This window comes from Phyllobates terribilis, unplaced genomic scaffold (assembly GCF_046119375.1).
Source record: "Phyllobates terribilis strain yellow unplaced genomic scaffold, ASM4611937v1 Scaffold_4__5_contigs__length_816908805, whole genome shotgun sequence".
Lineage (NCBI taxonomy): Eukaryota > Metazoa > Chordata > Amphibia > Anura > Dendrobatidae > Phyllobates > Phyllobates terribilis.
Window position 1 is genome coordinate 109,873,368 of NW_027362764.1, and position 19,875 is coordinate 109,893,242.

Below are 19,875 nucleotides of genomic sequence, written 5' to 3' on the forward strand. Positions count from 1 at the left end.
CAATCTGCTTTTATTGTACTCACCTATGGCGTGGTCCGGTCTGATGGGCATCGATAGTCTCCATCCGACTCCTCCTTTCTTCTTGTGATCGACGTCCTTCTTCTTGCTTCGTGTGAATGACGTGTCTCACGTTATTCACACAGTGTCCTCCATCACGCTCCTAAGCAGGCGCCACACTTCTCTGCCCTGCTGAGGGTAGAACAAAGTACAGTAATGCGCATGCGCCGGGAAAGGTTAAAGAGCGCAGGCGCATGCGCACTGCTATAATTTGCTCTGCTCTCGGAAGGACAGAGAGAAGTTTGGCGCCTGCTTAGGAGCGTGATGGAGGACACTGTGTAGATGAAGTAGTCATCCACATGAAGCAAGAAGAAGGACGGCGATTGTAAGAAGAGTAGAGACGCAGGATCAAGACCAGAGACGTTCATCGGACCAGACCACAAGGTAGGCGAGTATAATAAAACGTCTTTTTGTGTTTCAATGGGCGTACTGGGGACATATACACAGCATTCTAGAATACTGTATATGAGGGCATACAGGTGGTGGCCCGACTTTATATGGGAAAAACCTTGTGACGGGTTCCCTTTAAGTGCAAATCTTTGCCTACTCCTAGATTTGATTTTCTGCCAAACGGTCCCAAATCATGGCAACTATCGTCTTTCATAAAGATGCCCCCATTCCCTTTGGACAGACATTGGCCAAACCCTCATGTGTCCACCTTTACCTGGGAACCAGTCTTCATGCTCTCATGTGCACGCGTTCTGCGGTCTTTTTTATCCCGGTGCCTTTGATCTTTGTCTCCATATATATAACCCTCAGTAGAAGGTTTTTTCTCAGCTCTGTCTGAATATAGGACAGGATCTTCGGGGGACCTTAGGTCTGAAGATGTCCCCTTCTCTTGCCTGCTGTGATGTCTCTTCTCTCGGTCAGAAGCCTCCCTGTGTCTTCTGTCACTCCTTCTCCTTTCCCGATCTGCGTCACGGCTAGTAAACACCTCGCTTTCTTTGCGGTGTCTTTGCTTTCGATCCTCGTTTTCTTCGCTCTTGAATAAGACAATGATGATAAGATTACATATTTATTAGGGCAGTCACTAATCTCACACTTCTGGAAAATCCCTTTAAAGGATATTCTTTTCTGGAGTCTGATATCGTAGATTGGTGAGCAACAGATTCCTGACCCCATGCCAACCAGCCAACTGACTGATTTCAAGGAAAAGGTTATATGGCGGGCCGGTAATCTCCACATCCCTGATCACAGTCAGATCTACATGATTTAATCTTTCTAAGGACCTTACAAAGGACATTCATTACGTGTGCAGGAAAAGCAATCACGGCATCTATATAAATAAACAAAATAATCAAATAAATAAAAATAAATAATAAATCTTAACAGGAAAGGGTTCTTTACAGTTAGAGCAGACAGACTGTAAAATGACCTACCACAAGAGGTAGTAATGGCAGACAATATATCAGCATTTAAAAAGGGCCAGATGTTTTTCTCACAATAAATGACATTGTGGATTATACATAATCTTGCGATAGAGAATGTATAACTGGAGGTGAAAGGGAGAACTTGAGAGGTTGAAAAAATACCTAAGTAACTTTTGCAAGCACCAAGCCCCCTTCATTATTTCCAGGCAGGCACAGCTCCATACATTTTATGATAACTGTGTCGGGTAATGAAGCTCTGACATACTCAAGTGAATGGGTCGAGGTGCAGTACCAGGCAAAGCCACTATGAAGAATATGGCACTATCGCTCAGAAACATAGAAAGGGACACAGTGCCCACCAGAGTGCCAAGGCCCCCTTAAATATCCAATCAGTCGTAATGTCAGAAATGAAACCCACACTAATCTAATATTGAAAGCAAATTGTAGGATAGGTCTTTAATATTAAAGCATCGGGAAATAATAAAAAATAAAAAAAAACACACACTAAGCATCAAATGAGGCCCAAAACAATCTCTTTTTGTTAGGCTATGTTCACACTGAGTTTTTTTAGGTGTTTTCTGTAGCGGATCATCTCTAAAATCATCCTCAAAAACGCCCGGAAAATTCTTCCTATTCATTTCTTGGGAAAATCGACTTTGCTCTTCATATAAGGTGGTTTAGGAAATGTTTTTTTTTTTTTTTTATCTTCAGGTTTTAAGAAATGCTTGATGGACAAAAAAAATAACAACTTTGAAATGGGTCCTGATGAAAGCTGCTCCAAACTGGGCAGCGTGCAATCAAAAAGCTGCAAAGAAAGCTTCAGGAAAAACTCTCCAGGAAATGCTACAGGAAAAAAGAAGAACTCCTCCCAAAAAAAGAGGGTTTCTTGAAGTGGCCTTCACTTGAAAAATTCATAGTTAATTTTTGCAGGGTATAAGGCTAAAACTGAGCCACCAGTGATCAGCTGTAATGTCCATCAGTAGAGGCCACCACAAACAAGCAGCACAGTTTTCACTGATATCAATCAGAAGTCTATGTGATGCACAGAACCGCAAATCAAGAAACGCTGATAAGTTATTATAAAATATAAAAGAGACAAAATAAAGTCACTCAATAACAATCACATGAAACCGTTAGAAAAACGTTACACATTTATCAGTACGGAGAAGTTTTTCTTTTTTTTCTGTGGAACAAATGGCAGAAGAATGTGGAGATACCTCACGCTTTCTGCCTTCCTTTTCTCGTCTTTCTTCGTGTCGTCTTTCTCGATCTTCATTTCTGTGTTTGCTTTTTTCTAAGATTGAAACATTAGGAATTAAAATTAACGACACACTAGTGGACAAAATTGTGAAAACCTTTTGAAAAAAAAAAAAAAAACAAGAGCATTTTTCGTGTTTGATCAGTCATAACACCAGATTTATTTTTTAATACCATAAAATTATACATCATGTCCATTTTCAGTTCTTGAAAAACCTTTTTTGATAGGACAGCGCCTAGTGTGGAGCAGATGCCATCAGGAGCCGCTTCAGAGCGACATGCACTTTTTTTTTCTCGCCATCAGTTTTTTTTTTTTTTTTTTAAACCTTAAGCAGAAAAAATGCTCAAAACAATGAGCAATGAATGAACGGAAAAGTGATTTTATAATGGAAATAAGTAAGAAGAGTCTTTAAAGTGTTTTTTTAAGAAATGTTTTACAGACATTTGTCAAATGCGGATCCACTCCAAAAACTCCTTGTGCGCAGAGCCTTAGGCTGTGTGCCCACTATGTGCTTTTGCCAAGGAATTTCCTCAGCGAAAACGCTTAAAAAACACGTGGTAAATCGTGCCCCATGGTCCCCAATGATAATCCGCATGTGCTGTGCAGATGCTGCGGAAATTTCCGCTGCGGATTATCATTGCGGAAAAATCCACAGAATGTCCATTAATTATGCGGAAACGCGGTGTAATCGCTGGCATTGACCTGTATTGAAACGCATAATAGCCGCATGACTACATGTGCACATGAGGATATTAAGCGATTTAATGAGCGGATGGTACCCAGGTTTGGAGAAGAGGAGACTCTCATCCAGACCCGGGTACCATAGAACCTGTAAAAAAAGAATTAAAATAATAACAAAAAAACATTATGCTCACCTTCTGATGGCCCCCGGTCTCCTGTACGGTGCGTCCAGTGTCTTCGGCGGCTCGCGGTGGTGTAAAAGGACGTCATTTAGTCATGTGACAGGTCACGCTGACGTCAGAGGTCACATGACGAGTCACATGACTAAATGACGTCATGGAAGGTCCTTTTACACCATCGCAAACCACCGGGGAGCCAGGACGCATCGCTGAAGAGACCGGAGGCCATCAGAAGTTGTCAAGCACTTTCCATGTGATGCTAAAATCGCTTGGAAAAGAACTTGATTACCCGCATGCAGAAATGCATGTGAAGAACGCTTGACAAACGCTTCTACCTGGCAGGAAAAACGCATGTAAAATCCGCATGAATCTTTCCTGCCAGGGAGAAGCGGAAAAAATCAGCAGCATTTCTGCATCGTGGGCACTTAGCCTTATAGACCTGTTTAGATAAAAACTGGAATGACAATAAGCACAATAGGTCTAATCCAGATTACAAAGGAAAGAGTAAAACGGGATTTGCTCACCTGGGGGAGTTGTGAAGGTCACAACCCGTTTATTAGCTTTTAAGCAAAGACGGCAGCTGCAGATCCACCAAACAGATAGTAAGCAAACTTGGAGATGAAAGTGGATATAAAACCCGAGCTGCCGAGGATCCAATATGAAATAGGAGACAAGATGAGGTATGGAAGCGGTTTTATTTGTCAACGCGTTTCGAGGTGATCATACCTCTTCGTCAGGACAAACCACAATCATTGGTATTGCATATTAGATCCTCGGCAGCGCGGGTTTTATATCCACTTTCATCTCCAAGTTTGCTTATAGCCTTATAGAGGTATTCTCAAGTTGTCTGTTAAACAGTATACAACTCTGAAGTCTTTATCCCCTTAAGCACATTTGGTTTTTCCATTTTTTGCATTTTCGTTTTTTGCTCCCCTTTTTCAAAGAGCCATAACTTTTTTATTTTTCTGTCAATATGGCCATGTGAGGGCTTGTTTTTTGTGGGACACGTTGTACTTTTGAATGACATAATTGGTTTTACCATATCGTGTACTGGAAAACGGGAATCAAATTCCAAGTGCGGTGAAACTGCAAAAAAAGTGCAATCCCACAATTGTTTTTTTAAGGTTTTTTTTGACAATGTTCAACAAATGCTAAAACTGACCTGTCATTATGATTCTCCAGGTCATTACGAGTTTGTATATACTAAACATGTATAGGTTCTTTTTTATTTAAGTGGTGAAAAAAAAATTCCAAATTTTGCAAAAAAAAAAACTAAATAAATGGCGCCATTTTCCGAGACCTCTAGCGTCTCCATTTTTCAGGATCTGGGGCTGGGTGAGGGCTTATTTTTTGAACGCCGAGCTGACATTTTTATTAATACCATTTTGGAAAAGATTCAATGTTTTGATCATCTGTTATTGCATTTTATTACAATGTTGCGGAGACCAAACATAAAGTAATTCTGGAGTTTTGATTATTTTTCTCGTTACGCCGTTTACCGATCGGATTAATTGTTTTTATATATTTATAGATCAGGCGATTCTGAATGCGGCGATACCAAATATGTGTATTTTTTATTCTGAACGGGGCAAAAGGGGGGTGATATGAAATTTTATACTTTTTAAAAAAAAAAAAAAATTTTTTACATTTTACTTGTTTCAATAGTCTCCATGGGAGACTTGAAGCTGCGATCATCTGATTGCTTGTGTTACACATAGCAGGACTTCAGCCCTTCTATGTGTAACAAAAATGCTCATCTGCTATGAGCGACGGCCACTGGGCGGTGTGCATATCAGTTCGGCTATGACAACCACAGGGGTCTCCTGCAGACCACGGGTTGTTATGCCAACCCATCGGCAGCCCGTGATCATGTGACGGGGATTGCCAATGGGCGGAGCTAATGATGCGCTTCCAGCGCAATCATGTTAAATACCGCTGTCAGAGATTGACAGCGGGATTTAAATATGTTAACAGCCGCGGGTGGATCGCAATTCCACCCGCGGCTGTTAGGGGCACATGTCAGCTGTTAAAAATCAGCTGTACTGTGCCTGAAAAGGTGCGAGCTCATCACCGGAGCACGCACCAAAAAGGGTGAGGCGGTCTTGGACATACCTATACATCATAGGTCGTAAAGGGGTTAAGGACTGAGACACTTTGCAGGTTAATGACAGTGCTTCATTTTGGAAATCTGCCAAGTGTGACTTTATGAGGTAATAACTTTTGAACACTTCCCCCTGATTCTGAGAGGTCTTTGATATGAATTGTGTTTATTTGTGAAAATATCGGAAATTTGGCAAAAATTTTGAAATGTTGCAATTTTCAAACTCTTAATTCTTATGCCCTTAAAGAAGTTGGCCAGTACTTTTTATGAATGCCCCAATCGATTGACCTTGTGCCCCTAAGTGTTTTCCTAATCACCTCCTGCTGTCCTTCTTGCCCGAGAGCGGCGCTATCACTGGCCACTCACAGGCATTCCGTGACCCCCGGCTGCAGCCAGCTCTGACATCCGCTGACGTCACGACATGTTCCGGCGCAGCCGGGAGTTACTCACTTCTGCGTTCCACAAGTGGATGCCGGGCTTTGGGCGGGGTTACCCCGCGTGTCACACGCAGCATCCACCTCGCACTCTCACTCCATTCATTGGGAAAGCGCGCGGGGACCGCATCACTGATGTCACGCCTCACTTGACGTGACATCAGCGGCGGGTCACGTGATGCCTGTGAGTGGCCAGCGGTAACGCCGCTCACAGGCAAGAAGGACAGCAGGAGGTGATTAGAAAAACACTTAGGGGCACAGGGTCCAGTAATTGGGGCAATCATAAAAAGTAGTGGCCACCTCCTTTAAATCAGAGAGATATGTGACACAAAATAGTTAATAATAAGTTAATTCCCACATGTCTACTTTACATCAACACAATTTTTGAAACTAATATTTTTTTTGTTAGGAAGTCATAAGGGTTAAAAGTCAATTATTAATTTCTCATTTTTCCAACAAAATAAAAAAAATTTAGGGACCACGTCACATTTGAAGTGACTTTGAGGGGCCTTTATGACAGAAAATACCCAAAAGTGACACCATTCTAAAAACTGAATTTATCTAGATGTGTGATGAGGACCTTCAACCCCCAGGTGCTTCACAGACGTTTATAGCGTTGAGCTGAGAAAATGAAAAAAATCATATTTTTCCTACAAAAATGTACACAGATACCCCATATGTGGTCGAAAACTACTTTTGAGGCACAGTACAAAGCTCAGATGGAAAGAAGCCGCCATATTGGAGTTCAGATTTTGCTGGACTGGTTTGAGGGTGTCATGTCACATTGGCAGAGCCCCTGAGGTGCCAGAACAGCAGAAAACCTCCATAAGTGACCTCATTTTACACACTATAACCCCTCAATGAATTCATCTAGGGGTGCAATGATCACAATAATACATGTGCCTCACAGAAATTTATATCATTGGGTAGTGGAGAAAGAATAATTACATTTTCACAGCTAAAATATTGTTTTAGCCCAAAATGTTACATTTTCTAAGGGCTAATAGAAAAAAATGGACCTCACAGTTTGTTGTGCAATTTCTCCTGAGTGCGCCAATACCCTGCATGTGTTTGGGAACTACTTTTGAGGCACATAGCAAAACTCAGAAGGGAAGAAGAGCCATATTATAGTGCAGGTTTTACTCTTATGGATTGCGGGTGCCATGACCCACTGGGAGCCCCCGAGGTGCCAGAACAACAAACTACACCTCTCAATGAATTCATCTAAGGGTGTAGTCATCATATTGACACCACAGGTGAGTCCCAGAATATTATATCATTGGAAAGTGAAGAAAAAATAATTACATTTTTACCACCAATATTTTGTTTTAGCCGCAAATGTTACATTTTCACACTGGGAAATGGGTAAAAATGGCACCAAAATTCGTCCCACAATTTCTGCTGAACGACAGGTGTAGTGATGATTAGACTCCATCGGTGTTTTCCACAAAGAAGCAGCAGTGGATGTTGCGGAGTGAAAATTGCAAATCTGCTATTGTAGTGCCTGTACATTGTAGAACCCAATACGTTGTAGTGACCAGTATGTTGTAGTGACCAGTACGTGCTTCTGGAGACATGCACCTATAAATTAGGCAGGCTCTGATCGCTACCGAAATGCCAAACATGTGGACGCAATATGTGGTTTAGGCACACTGTGGGGCTCAGAAAGGAGGGGGCATTTGGATTTGGGAGCGCTGAATTTCTTTTGGAGGACTGAGTTGAAGCTTTTATTGGGGACATTTTACATAATATTTTAAATCACATTTATCCTGTGCGCTACGCTGAGCACTTATATTGGGGTTTCCATCTAAATCTCCTAATGACGTGATTCAGATGAAACCCCCGATTGGTTTTATTTAGTTTTTAAGCCCTTCCTCGTGCGGTATAAGTGATTAGACTACTTTATTCTTCAGGTCCATTACAGCGATACCAGATTTATATAGTTTATTTTATGTTTAACTACCATCACATACATTTTCAGAGCTACAATTTTTCCATATTTCGACCAACAGAGTCATGTAAGGGCTTGTTTCTTGCTGGATGAGGTGAGGTTTTTATTGATATCATTTTTGGGAACATGACATTTTTTGATCGCTTTCTATTCCAAATTTTGGATGGGGTAGGTTTATGCCGTTTTGAGTGTGGTAAAATTGATAAGGCAGCTTTATTCTTCGGGTCAGTATAAATACAGCGGTACCACATTTACATAATTTTTTTTATGTTTTGCGCTTTTACACAAAAAATCTATTTTATAGAAAAAAAAATATTTTTGCATCACTGAATTCTGAGAGCTATAACTTTTATACTTTTCCGCTGATGGGGGCTGTATGGCAGCTTGTTTTCTGCGGGACAAGAGAACGTTTTCAGCTAAACCATTTTTATTTACATTCGTCTTTTTGATCGCATTTTACTCCACTTTTTTCCAGTGGTATTATGAGAAACCATAGTTTGCCATTTTTTTTACGGCGTTCACTGTAAGGGTTAACTAGCATGACCGTTTTATAGATCGGGCTGTTCCGGATGCGGTAATACCAAATATGAGTACTTCTTCTGTTTTGTTCTTACATATAAATGTGTATTTATTGGTATATTTTTTTATTACTTTGTATTTTTTTTTTACTTTGTCCCTCTATGAGACACTTTTTTCACTTTAATCGCTGGTATAAAGCATTGCAATGCTTTATACCCATCAGTGCTGCACTGACAGAAGCTTCTTAGACCATGCTCTGAGCACGGTCTAAGAGGCTTTCCGTAGCTTGGTAACCCGGGGGTCATCATGAAGACATCGGGTCACCATGGCAACAATCAGGTCCTGGGGAAATCGCGTGGGGCACCAGTCTGAACAGAGAGGGAGTCCCCTCCCTCTCCTCGCCTCCTACATGTTGCGATCGCTCTCGATCCCTGGCTGTTACTGCAGAAGCTCGGCCACTAGCAGCTCTGAGCTCCTGCGGTGATCGTGCAGGAGCAGCTGATAATTCCATGGGCAGCAGATCTGTAGCATTAGTAGAAGTACAAACCTCAGCACAAGTTCTGTTGTATCACACTCAGCTATCAGTGTTTTGTTCTGGAGTCTTTATTGTATTAACCCCTTCACCCCAAGGCCATTTTCCGTTGTTTTGTTTTTTTCCCCACCAAGAGCCGTAACTTTTTTACTTTTCTGGCCATATACCCATAAGAGGGCTTGTTTTTTGTGGGACGAGTTGTACTTTTGAATGACTTCATTGTTTTTACCACATAGTGTACTGGAAAGATGAAGAAAAAAAAAATTCCAAGTGTGACGAAATCTGAAAAAAACAGTTAAGTTCAACAATTATTTTTTGGGTGTTTTATTTACCATGTTCAGTGTATGGTAAAACTGACCGGGTAATATGATTCTCTGGGTCAGTATGAGTACGCAGATACCAAACATGCATAGGGATTTTTTTTTAATTAAGTAGTGAAAAAAATTTTTGTTATAAATTTGTATGAAAACATTTTTTTTATTTTTTTTATTTTTTGCTTTTGTCGCCATTTTCCGATACCTGTAGTGTTTTAATTTTTTCGGGATATAGCGGATCTCACAGACCACCGTACGCTGGGGTTATCAGATGACCTCAGGGTACCATGGCAATGATTGGCACCCGCCATTTTGGCCTAAACTGGAGCCTTCTGCTCGTGATCTTTCCCAAGATAATGAAGTCTTTATATTTAAGCAGGTTCAGCTTCATCTCAGATTACTGCTATGCGAAAAAAAGTGGTTTCAGGATAAGAAACAAATATATATATTTTTAAATCCAATTACAACAATTACTGGTTTAATTTCTGCAGCTTTTCTTTATCATGGTACATAGGCACTGGCAGGATCTGACTGTCAGATAATGGCACTTACCATGACTGTCTCTCATCTTCCTTTCTTCTCTGCCCAGATCATATGTTCCATATTCTTCCATTTTGTCACTGGTTTTCTCTCTGTCCCTGGTTCGGTGCCGTTCTGATACACGATGTTTGTCCTGGTCTCCTTCTCTGGCTTTCTCCCTCTCCCTGCGCTGCTCCTGATGATCCCCCTTCCCTTTCTCAGTATGTCCATCTCTCCCTTGATACTTTGGTCGCTCTCTCTCATCAGGCCTATGTTTGCGTCGCGTATGCTCATCTTCCTCTCTCAGATGACTTCTTTCCTTATGTCTCCTATGATTACCGCTGTCAGACTGCATGGTCTAAACAGAGTCAAAAGCAAACACAATTAGGCCGTTGGGGGCATCTGGCAAAGGTAGAAAAACTTGTATAGTAATAACCTGCTAACCTCTATAACTGTATGAATACAACTAAAATTATTTGTTTTTTACATGGTGTCAGTGCAGTAACGCAGTCGCTCTCACATCGCGCCTCGCTGATTATTATTATTATCTCAAATCTATTCAGAGTTTAAAGACTTAAAAATGAGACAATAAAAAAAGCAAAAATGGGAAAATTGTGTTAATGGGTTATCATCCACTTCATAATTGTAAATGCCAAAAAAGTCAGAGCATTTATGGCCATTGAAATTACAAAGCTGAGTTGTACACTGAAGATGAAGACAAAGCAGAGTCAGGGGCAGACTAGCCATGCGACAGGTTAAAGAGATCATCCTATGATTCATTTTTCACACAAGACCTGAAAGGCTGTCAACAGCAGTTGTAAAGCAATATACAGTGTTTCTAATGCTAAAAACTTTTTTTTGTCATTTTTGCATTTATTTTTCCCTCTTAGAGCTGCTGTTAATCTAATCTATTTGCTGGAGAGAATCAGTCTCCTCCTCCCTCTGGCAGCTGACAGTATAGTTGTCACGGGTGTGTCAGGTGTGACAGTCGCTCTGGCTCTAGCTGTAGAAGGTCACTGTGCTTGGCATTGCAGACGCCTTCTTGATCCTCTTATCTTTGTAGTATAGTTATATCCTTCTCCCTTTAGGACCCAGCAGCGACCTCCACCTTCTGCTGCTGATTGACACACATTTGCTTGGTAGTTAGTTTCTCCAGATACTGTAGTAGCCGGTGATAGTTCTATGTACCTCTGGCAGGCTTGGATCACTAGCAGTCAGCTAGCCTCACCTTTGGTGCCCTTGGAGGACAGTTGGCGTTATCTGTCTGGTGTCTGCTCAAGCTAAGTGTTCCCCCTTTGTTTGTTTACCTTGTTGTCTTTAGTTTATAGTGGGGCCTGACTAGTGCTCACCCAGTCCCCTCCCTATCTAGGGCCTAGCTCTAGGGACATTCAGGGTTTAGGTTCCTGCTCGGCGATAGGTGCAGAACCTATATAGGGACGGTAGGGTAGTCAGGGTGATATTAGATCTGCCTAGGTGTCTCCACTCCCCCTTTCCCTAGTTGTTGGGCTTCCTTCCCCCTCTTTCCGTCGTTTTACACTTATTCCTTCCCTTACCTTGCGTGACAATAGTTTCCGGTTACCTTCCCTGCAGGTTTTGTGTGAAATTATGTCCAATTCGCCTTTTTTTCTCTTTTTGTGTTGTTCCAATACATACAAAGGAAATAAACATGTGTACAACAAAACATGTATAATTGCAATAATTTTCTGTGAGAAATACTTCATTTTCTAGAACAATTTCAAAGGTGCCAACACGTTCGGCCATGACTGTATATATATATATTTTTTATTTGTTGCTTTGCTTTTACTTACATGCATGTATTTTGGGCTAAAAATATTTTTTGTAGATGGGATTCATTAACATTTTTACACTGTTTGCTTTCAATAGCCTCTATGCTTCCCTGTCTACAGCTGCAGAATGAGTTATTGGAGCATCAGTCAGTGAACCTCATCACACAGAGAGTTTATAACTCTTATATCTGTCTTTTTCTGAGCTCCTCTCAGTTGAACTATGACCACAGATTACATCAAAGGAGATCTGAAATTGCATGTGATCATGAATAATCTGAGAGGAGTTTAGAATAAGACATAGAAAAGAGCTATAAACTCTTTGTCAAAATAGCCTCACTGACTGATTCTCGGTTAACTCATTCTGCAGCCAGCAACCTGCTAGGAAACAAAAAGCATATAAAAGGCAAAGGGTGCTACATTTTTAATGAAGCCCAAGGCAGACGTACAGTACAGTCCAAAAGTTTGGACACACCTTCTCATTTAAAGATTTTTCTGTATTTTCATGACCATGAAAATTGTGCATTCACATTGAAGGCATCAAAACTATGAATTAACACATGTGGAATTATATACTTAACAAAAAAGTGTGAAACAACTGAAAATATGTCTTATATTGTAGGTTCTTCAAAGTAGCCACCTTTAGCTTTGATAATTGCTTTGCACACTCTTGGCATTCTCTTGATGAGCTTCAAGAGGTAGTCACCGGAAATGGTTTTTACTTCACAGGTGTGCCCTGTCAGGTTTAATAAGTGGGATAACTTGCCTTATTAATGGGGTTGGGACCATCAGTTGTGTTGTGCAGAAGTCAGGTAGATACACAGCTGATAGTCCTACTGAATAGACTGTTAGAGTTTGTATTATGGCAAGAAAAAAGCAGCTAAGTAAAGAAAAACGAGTGGCCATCATTACTTTAAGAAATGAAGGTCAGTCACTCTGAAAAATTGGGAAAACTTTGAAAGTGTCCCCAAGTGCAGTTGCAAAAACCATCAAGCGCTACAAAGAAACTGGCTCACATGAGGACCGCCCCAGGAAAGGAAGACCAACAGTCACCTCTGCTTCTGAGGATAAGTTTATCCGAGTCACCAGCCTCAGAAATCGCAGGTTATCAGCAGCTCAGATTAGAGACCAGGTCAATGCCACACAGAGTTCTAGCAGCAGACACATCTCTTCAACAACTGTTAAGAGGAGACTTTGTGCAGCAGGCCTTCATGGTAAAATAGCTGCAAGGAAACCACTGCTAAGGACAGGCAACAAGCAGAAGAAACTTGTTTGGGCTAAAGAACACAAGGAATGGACATTAGACCAGTGGAAATCTGTGCTTTGGTCTGATGAGTCCAAATTTGAGATCTTTGGTTCCAACCACCGTGTCTTTGTGCGACGCAGAAAAGGTGAACGGATGGACTCTACATGCCTGGTTCCCACCGTGAAGCGTGGAGGAGGAGGTGTGATGGTGTGGGGGTGCTTTGCTTGTGACACTGTTGGGGATTTATCCAAAATTGAAGGCAGCGGCATGCTTTTCCATCCGGTTTGCGTTTAGTTGGACCATCATTTATTTATCAACAGGACAATGACCCCAAACACACCTCCAGGCTGTGTAAGGGCTATTTGACCAAGGAGGAGAGTGATGGGGTGCTACGCCAGATGACCTGGCCTCCACAGTCACCAGACCTGAACCCAATCGAGATGGTTGGGGTGAGCTGGACCGCAGAGTGAAGGCAAAAGGGCCAACAAGTGCTAAGCATCTCTGGGAACTCCTTCAAGATTGTTGGAAGACCATTTCCGGTGACTACCTCTTGAAGCTCATCAAGATAATGCCAAGAGTGTGCAAAGCAGTCATCAAAGCAAAAGGTGGCTACTTTGAAGAACCTAGAATATAAGACATATTTTCAGTTGTTTAACACTTTTTTGTTAAGTATATAATTCCTACACGTGTTAATTCATAGTTTTGATGCCTGTACTGTATATAATTAATGTTGGACCTGAAGGTCTCCATGTCTTTGAATTTATAGACTCTTTACATGGACCGGGACAAGTAAAATAAAGAGATTTAAGTCTTTACGTTATGTTATTAGTACAGCAATAGTTTCAGAGTCATAGTCGCCACATAATCGTTCTGTGGCTTTACAGCGACAACCTGCCATACAGCAGACTCAGGCTGAGTTCACACGATGCGTTTTTAATGCGTTTCAGCGGCGTTTTTGCAGTTGCGTAAACGCCACGGAAACGCATTAAAAACGCATGGTAGAAGGGCAGCAATGTTCCCCAATTGAAATCCGCATGTGCTGTGCCCATGATGCGGATTTTTCCGCAGCGTAAACGCTGCGCTCAAAAATCCGCAACATGTCAATTAATTTTGCGTAAACGCGGTGTTTTCGCCGCCATTGACTTGCATTAGGGTATGTGCACACGATGCAGAAATGAAGCAGAAAATTTCTGCATCATTTCTGCATCTCCCTGGCAGAAAAAACGCATGCAGATTGTGCATGCGTTTTTCCTGCGGAATACATGCGGATTCACATGCGTTTCCGCATGTGGATTGACAAGCGCTTTTCAGGCGATTTTAGCATCACTTGGAAAGTGCTTGACAACTAGGTCACACTATATAAATCCATGCAGCCGGCATGGATTTATATAGTGTGACCCGAGAGAGTGGTAAAAATAAAAAATAAATGTATACTTTACCCTCTGATGGCCCGCGCTGTCCTGCTCAATCCGTTCTCCCTCGCCGGCAACTTTGAATTGAAAGACCTGCCGACGTCAGCGTCACGTGACCCGTCACATGACTCTGACGTCAGCGCAGGTCCTTCAACTCACTGCAAAGTGCCGGGAACCAAGCAGGAGCGGTGCGCGGGCCGACAGAAGGTAAGTATACATTTATTTTTTATTTTATTCTTTTTTTACAGCTTTTTTAATGGTACCTGGGTGTGGATGAGACTCTCCTCTCCTCTACACCCGGGTACCATCCGCACATTAGAACGCGCCAATAGCGCAAGTACAGATGCAATCTTGCGGAATTGGCGCGTTCTAATGCAAGTCAATGGCGGCGAAAACGCCGCGTTTATGCAAAATTAATTGACATGCTGCTGATTTTTGAGCGCAGCGTTTACGCTGCGGAAAAATAAGCATCATGGGCACAGCACATGCGGATTTCAATTGGGGAACATTGCTGCCCTTCTACCATGCGTTTTTAATGCATTTCCGCGGCGTTTACGCAACTGCAAAAACACAGCGGAAACGCATTAAAAACGCATCGTGTGAACTCAGCCTTAGAATGCGCCAATTCCGCAAGACTGCATTTGTACTTGCGCTATTGGCGCGTTCTAATGTGCGGATGGTACCCGGGTGTAGAGGAGAGGAGAGTCTCCTCCACACCCAGGTACCATTAAAAAAGCTGTAAAAAAAGAATAAAATAAAAAATAAATGTATATTTACCTTCTGTCGGCCCAGGCTCCGCTCCTGCTTGGTTCCCGGCACTTTGCAGTGAGTTGAAGGACCTGCGCTGACGTCAGAGTCATGTGACGGGTCACGTGACGCTGACGTCGGCAGGTCTTTCAATTCAAAGTTGCCGGCGAGGGAGAACGGATTGAGCAGGACAGCGCGGGCCATCAGAGGGTAAAGTATACATTTATTTTTTATTTTTACCACTCTCTCGGGTCACACTATATAAATCCATGCCGGCTGCATGGATTTATATAGTGTGACCTAGTTGTCAAGCACTTTCCAGGTGATGCTAAAATCGCCTGGAAAGCACTTGTCAATCCACATGCTGAAACGCATGTGGAAACGCATGTGAATCCGCATGTATTCCGCAGGAAAAACGCATGCACAATCTGCATGCGTTTTTTCTGCCAGGGAGATGCAGAAATGATGCAGAAATTTTCTGCTTCATTTCTGCATCGTGTCCACATACCCTAATAGATGTGTGCTCACGTATGAAATTATTTGTGTTTTATACAATTTATGACATTTTTATAAGTAATATTATTTCTCTGCTGTCTCCTAGGTTATGACCTTGCTGAGAACGCTACGCTTCGCCGATAGCTATTTGGGTTTAATTTGAATACAGGAGTCATCCGGGGAGGATATAAGCTGCAGGGAGCAGACGGAAGATTTACAGAGAAGTAATGCATCACCTTCAGGTGTTTCTTCAGCTCCTCGGTCCTCCAGGTATCCTCCTTGGATTTATGCTACAAAATATACAAACAAACAGTTTAATGAAATATATGAAAAACCTTCTACTGCATAAATACAGAGAAATAAGGAGAACGTGCAGTGCAGAAACGGGGCATCGCTATAGTTAGTATTTACAGAAAATGTCATTTTATACAGCCGAAATCTGTGTTGGGTGAACCAGAAAACAACCGGTATAGCGGCCAATACTTATATGGAATACGCCGCCATCTCCTGCTCCATAAATGAGCAGACTTACCATTCTGGATCCCAGAATAGATGAATCCCAACCTCTAAGAGTCCACACTGACAGTTTATGAAAGGTTACATAGTAACGTAGGATCATCTTCACCCTTTCATGACCCAAGTACATTTTAATGTTTTTGGAGGTTTTTTTGCACATGCAGTTTTGAGCTTTAAATTATTTTATCGTTTGGTTATTCAATTAGGTTTCCCGTTTTGTTTTTTTTTCTTGTGATCCAAATTTTTCAACCTTCTTATATTTCTTTTTTTTATGCTTTTATTGAACATTTTTTCAACATTATTTTTCAAAGATAAAATAGGGTGGAAGACAAAGCAAAGTGCAGGTAGAGGAGGGAAGATAGGAGCAGATCAGCTATGGGAGACAATCATGGCTTCAGCAGACATACCTAGATCTATATGTGATGTGCACATTTAAAACACCACTCCACGGTTTGTTTGTACTTTTATTTTACTGCCGGAGTGGTATCATTAATGTCCTCCCCATAGTAAAATACTTACCAGCCGCCGTCTTCCGTTCTTTCTGGCACCACTCCGGTCTGGATCTGTCATCTTCTGACGCGGAAGTGACAGTTAACAGTCACAAGCTCTCAGTGTAAGTCTATGGGATCCTTGTTCTGGCTCTCATACACTTACATGGAGTAGTGACTTCCGGATGGCCCAGCAGACACTGGAGAGATCCAGCAGGTCACAACCTTCAGAAGACGACCGGAGTGGTCACATGAGTCATGTAGGACATTCACAATCCAAGAATATTTTGGTTATGAGAGTCCTACATTTGATGAATATGCTCTTTTTTTTGCCAATATCGAGAGAGGAGGCAGGAATACGTGAACCATTAAAATCCATTTTAATTTATGTTTCTCTTTCTGTAACTAGTATTTTTATATGTTGGAGATCTAGAAAAAGCTATTTTGAAAGTCAGTGACTTTTCTTTCCTTCCTAATTTATGTCACACATTTTGTCCATTATAAGCTCAGAAAAGACTTTTCAGGCATTTTAATATTTAAATACATTGACTTTAAAAGTGCCGATTTCCTCTGTAGCAGTGGCCAGCATATATGCCCCAGTTACAGGGAAAATTCAGCCTCCTGCCTCCACTGCAGAGGTGGTCGGGGCCTGCTTAGACCCAGCTGCTCCATTTCTTTCCTAGCACACAGCGATTACATGATCACTAGGACGGAGGGAGGAGGAAGAAAATGTCTAATTCCTAAACTGTATACACAGCGCTATTCAGCAGGCGGAGGAATCAGGGATGGCGAGGGAGGCAGAAGCCTTGGGCCTACTGATAACATGGAGCCCACACAGAGCAACCACCACTATTGGCGTGCATACATCGTGGGATTCAGGGAGCACAGTTACTACATATGGTGGACTCAGGGGGCGCTATAACTATATGTGTAGGTACTCGGGGCATAATTATTTTTGTTGTGGCACTTGCGGCATTATTAATTGCTAAGGGGACACAGTGAGCACTATTACATTTTAATGGTACTCATGAAATAATATTAAATGTTAGGTGGGCACTTTGAAGGCACGATTACATTACTGGACAACTAAGGGTATTGTAACCGGCAAAATGAGGGCACAATCATTTTTCTAGGACTCTTACAGAGAGTATTAATATTTTCCAGGAGGTGAATTTACAATCTTAGGCTATGTGCACACATAGCGTTTTTAATGCGTTTTCGCAGCGGTTCTTCCACCGCGGAAAAGCTGCGAAAACGCTTGTTAATAGGTCTGCCAGCTATGGCAATGGTAATCCTGATGTGCTGTGCACATGATGCAGAAATTTCCACTCAGGATTACCATTGCGGTAAAAACCGCAGCATGACCATTGTGCGGACGCTTCCGCCGCTAATTCGCGTCCATTGACTTGAATTGAACTGCAGCAAAAAGGTATAATATCTATACCTGCGGGTCTGCTGCGTTTCAATTAAAGCCAATGGCCGCGAATTTGCAGTGGAAACACGATTCGGGTGGTACCCGGGTCGGGAGAGAAGGACTACTACTCCTCTCTTCAGCGGGATCAGCGGTTGGATAACAGCGAGAATGGCGCAGCTGGGGGGAGCAGTACTCTCCTCAGCCAAGCTGGCTACCAAGCGGTTAAAAAAAAAGAAAATAAATAAATTACACTATACTCACCTGTTCGGCGCCCCCCGGTGTCCTCCTGGTCCCCGGCGGTACACTGCGGGTAGCGCGCTCGCTCCCAGCAGTGTACTGTGCTTCCAGGACCTGCGCTCACGTGAGCGATCATCTGATCGCTCACGTGACCTCACCGTGGGAACAGTCTCAGCAATGTTCCCATGTTGGTAAGTTCACCGGAGCTGATCAGCTGATCTTCAGCTGATGAACCCCAGTGACCTCACTCCTGCACTGACAGGAGTTATTTTACACTCTTTGTCAATGTACATTGCTGTCTTCTACAGCAATAACATCAGTGATTGCTGATGTCACTGCTGTAGAAGTGACACGGATTGTCGTGGGACAATCTTTGGCGGTAATTGTGAACTGCATCGTGACGGCAGACAGGTGTGGGATATGATTGTTGTTTTACGTTTCTTTTCAGAAGATCAAAGGCTTCGGGGACTGGGCGTTTAAGAAAAAATTTTTAGAACCGTGTGTTTTTTATTTCATTAAAATACTTTATTCTGGCCGTATATTTTATTTAACCCCTGTACCCCCGAGGGTGGTTTGCACGTTAATGACCAGGCCAATTTTTACATTTCTGACCACTGTCACTTTATGAGGTAATTACTCTGGAACGCTTCAATGGATCCCCCTGATTCTGAGATTGTTTTTTTCGTGACATATTGTACTTCATGATTGTGGTAAAATTTCTTCGATATCACTTGCGTTTATTTGTGAAAAAGAACTGACATTTGGTGAAAATTTTGAAAATTTTGCAATTTTCAAAATTTGAATTTTTATGCCCTTAAATCAGAGCGATATGTCACACAAAAGAGTTAATAAATAACATTTCCCACATGTCTACTTTACATCAGCACAATTTTGGAACCAAAAATTTAATTTTGTTAGGGAGCTATAAGGGTTAAAAGTTGACCAGCGATTTCTCATTTTTCCAACAAAATTTACAAAACCATTTTTCTAGGGACCACATCACATTTGAAGTCACTTTGACAGGTCTTGATGACAGAAAATACCCAAAAGTGACACCATTCTAAAAACTGCACCCCTCAAGGTGCTCAAAACCACATTCAAGAACTTTATTAACCCTTCAGATGCTTCACAGGAATTTTTGGAATGTGGAAGAAAAAAATGAACATTTAACTTTTTTCACAAAAATGTTACTTTAGACCCAATTTTTTTTATTTTCGCAGGGGTAACAGGAAAAAATGGACCCCAAAATTTGTTGTGCAATTTCCCCTGGGCACGCAGATACCCCATATGTGGGGAAAAACCACTGTTTGGGTGCACGGCAGGGCTCGGAAGGGAAGGAGCGCCATTTGACTTTTTGATTGTAAAATTTGCTTGAATAATTAGCGGACGCCATGTTGTGTTTGGAGAGCCCCCGTGTGCCTAAACAGTGGAAACCCCCCACAAGTGACCCCATTTTGGAAACTAGACCCCCCAAGGCACCTATCTAGATGCATAGTGAGAACTTGGAACCCCTAGGTGCTTCACAAATTGATTCGTAAAAAATGAAAAAGTATTTTTTTTCCCACTTTTTCATTTTTACGAATCAATTTGTGGAGCACCTGGGGGTTCCAAGTGCTCACTA

General features: G+C 41.9%; 1 protein-coding gene across 4 annotated transcripts in view; it reads right to left on the reverse strand.

Annotated features, from left to right (window-relative positions):
• DYNC2I1 (dynein 2 intermediate chain 1) overlaps positions 1 to 19,875 on the reverse strand; it is a 102,183-nt gene that overhangs the window by 59,847 nt on the left and 22,461 nt on the right. For 2 of the 4 annotated variants that reach the window (XM_073677678.1, XM_073677674.1), the window contains exons 2-6: positions 15,836 to 15,889; positions 11,469 to 11,543; positions 9,949 to 10,273; positions 2,645 to 2,721; positions 722 to 1,039 (exon numbers count right to left, since the gene is read on the reverse strand). In XM_073677678.1, coding sequence (XP_073533779.1) covers positions 722 to 1,039; positions 2,645 to 2,721; positions 9,949 to 10,270 — 717 coding nt within the window. In that variant the 5' untranslated portion in view covers positions 10,271 to 10,273; positions 11,469 to 11,543; positions 15,836 to 15,889. The remainder of the gene's footprint in view (positions 1 to 721; positions 1,040 to 2,644; positions 2,722 to 9,948; positions 10,274 to 11,468; positions 11,544 to 15,835; positions 15,890 to 19,875) is intronic. The other 2 variants (XM_073677676.1, XM_073677675.1) reach the window with 1 other exon arrangement.